At 48.8% G+C, this 7,138-nt stretch overlaps 1 protein-coding gene across 2 annotated transcripts in view; it reads left to right on the forward strand.

The window, feature by feature from the left end:
- Nucleotides 1-2,215, forward strand: part of SYT17 (synaptotagmin 17) — a 75,576-nt gene extending 73,361 nt beyond the window's left edge. For both annotated transcript variants that reach the window (XM_019800991.2, XM_019800994.2), the window contains exon 8: nt 912-2,215. In XM_019800991.2, the coding sequence (XP_019656550.1) occupies nt 912-1,108 (197 nt within the window). In that variant the 3' untranslated portion in view covers nt 1,109-2,215. The remainder of the gene's footprint in view (nt 1-911) is intronic.
- Nucleotides 2,216-7,138: the final 4,923 nt, after the last annotated feature.

The raw sequence follows: 7,138 nt of genomic DNA on the forward strand, positions 1-7,138 counted from the left end.
AGAGGAAACATAAAGCCTCTTTTATGAAAGCTCCACAGACAGAAACTTGGGATCAAAATAGCAGTATAACCTTCACTGAGTGCTTATCTAGGTACCGTGTGCTGAGACATTACACACGTTATGTCCTCAAAACCTCACAATGATGGATGGGATAAAGTACTGTCAAGATTCCTCTTGAACCTAGGAGGAAACTGAGTCTCAGAGAGATTTCTTTGCTTGTCTCAGGGTCCCAGAGCTAGCCTCATGGTCACCGAGGATGTCTGGCCCTGTGGCCCACGGCTTAACCTAGAGGCTCTTCTCCAGGATGAACTGGCCTTTCAGGGGACACCAGGCCCCGTCTGGAGACATTTTGGATTGTGACAGCTGGTGAGGCTCGTGCTCTTGGCATCAAGTGCATAGAGGCCCGAGGTGCTGCTCAGTATTGTGCACGGGACAGCCCCCGTGACAAAGAACGTCAACAGTGCCACCATCGAGAAACCCCGGGTTGACTACTCAACCAGACTCCAGGGATGGCTGACTGCCCCCCTTGAACTACCCACCTGTAGTGCTGTGTACCCAGTGTGGTAGGGCCATGGCCGTGGGTTTAAAGTTGCGTATTGTAGGGGACGCAGCTATCTGGCAGAAGGAACAGCCAGTGTGAAGGCCGGGAGGCGGGAACAAGGCTGGCATGGTGAGGAACCGCCGGCCACCCGGTGCACCTGGAGTGAAGGGATTCGCGGGCAGATGAGATGGGGGAGATGGGGCGTTCACACCATTGACAGAAACCGATGATGTCCTAAAAGCAAGGAGCCCGTGTCTGCCGTTGAGGCATGTGTAGACTAACGACCTCTGTCTTCTTCCCGCCTCCCTGTCCCGTTTCTCTCCTTCTTCTGACCTCCTCCCCCGCTGCCCTCGCCCCTCTGGCTCCCTAGTGTTTGGCCACAACATGAAGAGCAGCAACGACTTCATTGGAAGGATCGTCATCGGCCAGTACTCTTCGGGCCCCTCCGAGTCCAACCACTGGCGGCGGATGCTGAGCACCCACCGCACGGCCGTGGAGCAGTGGCACAGCCTGAGGTCGCGGGCCGAGTGTGACCGCGTGTCTCCTGCCTCGCTGGAGGTGACCTGAGGGCTGCGGGAAAAGCAGCTTTCATTTGTTTAAAAAAAAAAAAAAAGGAAGAAAATTTAAGACAGAAAACATGTTACATGCCTATTACATTATTACATTCACACAACACACACACACACACATTAAATCCTCTCAGAAGTGAGAGGAAGCTGACTATTGAACCCAAAATGGTTGCCCTCAATGAGCAAAGCCTGAGAACTTTCTGGAAACCCCGTCTATGTGTCACGAGCTGAGTGGGCTCTGCTGTGAGACTTATTGGCAGTGCTTGCTCCTGTTGATACCCGTACCCCCCAATGCACTTTCAACCCTCAGGCCAGAGAAAGGGCCTCCCCAAGGGCGCCAGCCTCCATCGAGATGAAATTCTCCAAGAGCTTGGCCAGTATGGGGGAGGCCCGACCCCCCATACCCAAAATGCACACCTGCTGATTGGGTGGCTTCTGATACCTTTCCCCAAAAGTGTAAGTACTTTGTCTTCTCTTTAGTAGACGTGATAGATTAGACTATTTGGAGAAACCAAGTGGCCTCAAAAAATATTCCAGTGTAAGAAACTTCCCTGGCTTAACTGAATTTGTCCGTGTGTTAGCTTATTCCTAAGGACCCCCTGTGGGGAATGTTTTTGTGTGTGCCCTCACAGGTGAACACGTGTGTGTCCCTGTGTGTCCTCCTGGTGAGCAAGGTGGTCGGCAGGACCTCTGTCCTGAGCACTCTCTTCCCTCTGCCCCTCCCCAGTGAAAGTTCACCCAGTGTCCTCCTGTCTGTCAAGGCCCCATCTTCAGTAACAGCATGTGCGTATGTCAAGTAAATAGAATACGATAGAGCAAAAGTAACCGATTCATGGTGATTGTGGCACACGAAAGACTTGCAAAGGACAGTTACCTGGATTAAAATGGACACCGCACTCCCATCCAAGAGGACTCCTTCCTTGTCGTACTCTGAGCATTTCTCTGTGTTTGTGTGTGAACCAAAGTCATTTTTCTCATGCTAAGGAATTAGTGTAGTTAGAGTAGATCTCTCCCTGTTGGATGCTTCTGTATCTTTCCCACAGCCTCTTGTCTGGCATAATGGGGAGCTATTTATTGCAATTAAAGATTATTTATTTGTGCCATGCATTTGAGTTATCTTTTTCTTCATGAACCTGGGGCATGAAGAGTGCAAGGTGTTTTGGTTACCACTGCTGCATAACAAACCGTCCCAGTGATTCAGAGCACTGATGTGGCAGGGACGTCAAGGGGGAGGGCAGGCGGGCTAGGTTAGGTTAAGTTTCTCAAGAGAAAAAAAGAGAAGGCATTTTCCTTCTCTACAAAATGACTTCCTTATTGTGGTTGTACAGAAGAGGATAAAAGCGTGAGAGAACAAACAGAATGAGGAGGATAGGAACATAGCAGGTGTTGGACACTAGAGAGGAGAGAATACCAGTGATTGGGTCCAAAGAAACCATGGTTCAAATCATGGACTCCCCTCTCCCTAATTGCATATCCTTGCACAAGCCATATAACGTCTCTGAGCTGCGGTCCCCTCGTTATCTTAGGGGTACCTTGAAAGCAGACCTTGAGGCAAGGAATTGGGTGCAGCTTGTTTACTGGGGAGGGGACCCCAGGAAGCATTAAATGGAAGAAAAAGTGAGAGAAAGGATGCCTTGACTAGCACTGTGGGCAGCTGGGGTGCAGTCATGCTTGGGACCCCAGAGAATACACTTGAGAATGATCACAATGGGGAAGCTGGGGTATTTTAACTCCCGACGCTTATCCTTCACCTCAGGGCCTGAGCGTTGCCCCTGGAGATACGAAATGTTTGGCACTTTAGGACTGTCCTGTGTGGGTTGAGCAAGCAGCAAGAAATCCCCAGGCAGAGAATGGGGTGGCATGTGGGGGGGCCATGTGCTTGGCCAGGTGTGTGGTCTGCAGGCACAGCCAGCCCGGCCACAGCCACCGGGAAAGTCAGATGGCCTGAGAGCTCGCTCTGAAGTGGGACATCTCCAGCATCTGCCTCCCTCAGATGTAATAACAAGAGGGCTGACAAAGCACCACGGGAATTGCCAAACATCTCATGTAGTCCTCACGCAGAAACCCACACGGAAGATGTTCTTATTTCCCTTTTACAAAGGAGGAAGCCAGGGTTTAATGAGATTAAGTGGCCAGTAAGGGATAGAGTAGGATACCTGTTCAGGCCCGTCGGACTCGAGAGCCTGTTGTGGGCTGAATTGTGGCCCCCTCAAAAAAGGTGGTGTCCTGACGCCCAGTACCTCAGAGTGTGACCTCTTTGGAGATAGGTCTTTACGGAGGTAGTCAAGTTGAAGTGCGGCCATTGACTGGGCCCTAATCCAGTATGACTGATGTCCTTATTAAAAAAAAAGGTGGGTGAGGCCATGGAGATTAGGACCCAGGGACAGACACACACAGAGGGGAGATGATGGGCAGAAACACAGGAGAAGATGGCCATCTACAAGACAGTGAGAGACCCGAACAGATCCGTCCCTCACAGCCCTCAGAGGGAACCAACCTTGATTTTGGACTTCTGGCCTCCAGAACTCTGAGACCATGAATTTCTGGTGGTTAAGCCACCCCGTCTGTGGTACTTTGTTTCTGCAGGCCTGGAGACGAATGCAGAGCTGGTGTGACTATGCTTGCTGGACTGTCCTGTGTGAAAATAGGGTGACTGTTGTTACCCCATACGGTTCATATGAGGATTAGCCTGGATAATGCCTGCACAGTCTTCACATGCGGTGCTTGCTGGCTATTCCCATGAGGCTCACATCAGGCAGTGTTTGCTGGTTGACCAGAGGGGACAGTTGTAGGATGGATGTCAGAGCTGCCCACATCTCCAAGGAGAGAGCCTGTCAGGAGACGAGGGAAATGTGGTGAAAGGTGAAAGAATGACTTGGTTTCTATAGAAACTTGGGCTCAAGGTGCCCTTTCAGGGGCTACCCATTTGTTTTCGTTAGCATCCTTCTCCTCAGCTGGAAGGAGGGAAAGGAGGTTCATCGGCCACCTACGCACCTCTTGGGGCGTGGGGACCCAAGTTCAAAGGGAGGAAGTGGGATGGGAACAGTGTGGTGAAGTTTGAAAACCGAGTCTGTTTTCCCACAGCGAATCCTTGAGTCCTCTTGTCTCTTGGGACTCCAGAGCCCCTCAGGATTTCAGTCCACACCTGGGAGCTGACAGAAGCTATGACCTCCGCCAGCTCAGACATGCTGAGTCCCAGGGTGCCAGGAACAGCTGTTTGGAGCTCTGATATTTCACTTCCAGAACACTGGGAATCACAACAGGGGAGGAAAGGAGGATTCCTTTCCTTTCTGAGTGGCCTATCTCCCACTGTCAGTGGGCTACCTGCCCTTTTCAATATTCAAAAAGAACATTGAAAATAAATCAGGGATTGGGTGCCTGGCTGGCTCAGTCAGTGGAGCATGCGACTCTTGGTCTTGGGGTTGTGAGTTTGAGCCCCATGTTGGATGTAGATTACTGAAAAAATAAAGTCTTAGGGGCACCTGGGTGGCTCCGTCGGTTAGGTGTCTGACTCTTGATTTCGGCTCAGGTCATGCTCTCAGGGTGATGGGATTGAGCCCCACATCAGGCTCTGTGCTCAGTGGGGAGTCTGCTTGAAGAGTCCATCTGCCCCTCTCCCACCCCTGTGTGTGCACACACTCTCTCTCTCAGATAAATAAATCTTTTAAAAAAATAAAGTCTTAAAAAATAAAATAACTCAGGAATGATCACAGCTCTGTAAAAACTAAAAATTAATGCCTAGAAAAAAAACTGGACGGCATCGCCCTTGAGGTTGGCAGCGGTTATCCTTTGAGAGGTGGTTTTAATGCTCAACCATATACCTTCCTATACAGTATTTTCGAAGGTTGCATTGTGATCTAATGGTAGGTAACATATATTAAGCACTGTTCTAATCACTTGCATGAGGCAAGTATTGATTTGTTCCCATTTGCAGATGAGGAAACCGAGGCTTATGGGATTACGTAATCAGTATGTGGTCATACTGCAGCAGGTGCCTGAAGGGAAAGCCATGAAATGAACTTCTACTCTCCCTTTTATAATGGTGGCGAGGGGGCAGGGGCTTTGTTTTATTGGTAAATAAACAACATTTTTTAAAAGCTAAAAAACTAACGGAGATGATAGATGATAGATAGATAGATAGGGGAGGGGAGAGGAGGGAACAGTCTTCGCTGAATCCCCAGACCACAATGAGCACAGTGTGTGTAGATGTGTGTCTGGGGGTGGGAGGGTGGGTAATGCCATCACACAATAAATACGACTTTAGGAAGACAGAAAATATATATACTATATTACAATGAGACCTCTCCACCTCCAAATGACAGCAAAGATTGTACTTGTTAAGTAAGGAAATTACCTACTTTCTGGTCAGTAAACTCGAGGTCTAAAGCAGGGGTTGGCAAACTCTGGCCCATAGACCAAATCCAGCCTGCTGCTTGTTTTTGTAAATGAAGTTTATTGGCAGCCAGCCAGGCCCATTCCTTGTGGTCTTCGGCAGAGTTGAGTAGTTGTGACCGAGTCCGTGTGGTCTGCAAAGCCTAAAATGCTTGCTGTCTGGCTCTTTACAGAAGTTTAAGTTACAATAACATAGGATGGATGAGTCTAGAGAGCCAGTGTATGGCTTAATGAATACAGATAATAATACCGGACTGAATACCGAAATTTGCAAAGAGAGGAGATTTCGGGTGCTGTCATCACCAGAAGGAAGGTAACCAAGTGAGGAGATGGTACGTTAATCAGTTCGTAGGAACATTTCACTGTGCGTGTGAATGGAGTCATCATGTTGCACACCTTAGATATATACAATTTTTATTAAAAATTAGAATTAAAAAAAATTTTGCCTACCCGTGCTTAGAACAGTGCCTCACAAACTTTAATGTACACACGACCCCTTGATTCTGATTGGTGGGCCTGGGGTGGGGCCTGAAATTCTGCATTTTTGAATGAGCTCCCAGGAGACTCCAATGCCTGGGATTGGGCCTATAACCAACATTTTGCTCATTTCGGTAAATGAACCCATTTACCAAAACCTTCAGCCACCACCTATCGACATTATCAATACAGATCATTTAGTTGATTTGCCAAATCAAAGGATCCTCCACTTTTCAAGAGAATTTCCAGTGGCCTCTGTCTGACCACCCTCCTTCCCACCTGGTGGATCCCCCACTCAGAGGGTAGCTTGACTGTTGTGACAACAGAGGCCCCCAAAGGGCAGTGCACCAGATGATGGAGAGTGGGGAGAAAAGATGCAAATTTTATATCTATGTTTTGTGTCAACCTTTCAAAAAAAAAGTCAGTTTGGGGGAGGGGTATTTTATAACAGACTTGATCTCTTAGTACAGTAAGTCATCGACACAGAGCACTCACATAATAAATGTATGTCGTTTCTAAATAAACACGTGCATGCTCTAGGGTGTGCACCAGCCCAAAGTTTGAGGAACCGGTAGACATGGGGCGTGAGGAGGAAACAGCCTGATCTGCGTTAGTGGCCTGAGTCCGGCCTTGGCAGGCTCTCTACCCCGTGCCAGCAGAGCAATGCAGTTAGACCTCGCAGGCACAGCCGCAGGTGTACCAGAGAGCAAAGGAGTGCTCGGGACAGGTTCAAGTCCTCCCTGTGGGTGCCCTGACACTCTCTGTGGCTGGCACCCAATGGAGCATTTCAGGAGAGGGAAGGGGGGGAGGGGAGTATCCAGGGTCTCCTGCCAGGAAAAGGCTTGCATGGGATCCACGATAATGGTAGTGAAATTTGCTGTCGTTTATGGAACACCGACTACTTGCCAACATCTATGCTGAGTTTTACAAACAAATTATTTCATTGAATCTTTGCGAGGTAGGTACTCTTGGCATCCCCTATTGTATTAAGGAGGAAACCGAGGCCTCAGAAAGGCAAAGTGACTTGCCTGACAACACATGAAGTGGGGGAGAGAAAGACTCTGATTTTTGGAGATACTAATTCACGAGTGCAATGACATTCCCAATGAAACACCAGTGGATTTGAAAACATTTATGTTAAGTCGGAGCAAACCACACA

Source organism: Ailuropoda melanoleuca, chromosome 10, assembly GCF_002007445.2.
Source record: "Ailuropoda melanoleuca isolate Jingjing chromosome 10, ASM200744v2, whole genome shotgun sequence".
Lineage (NCBI taxonomy): Eukaryota > Metazoa > Chordata > Mammalia > Carnivora > Ursidae > Ailuropoda > Ailuropoda melanoleuca.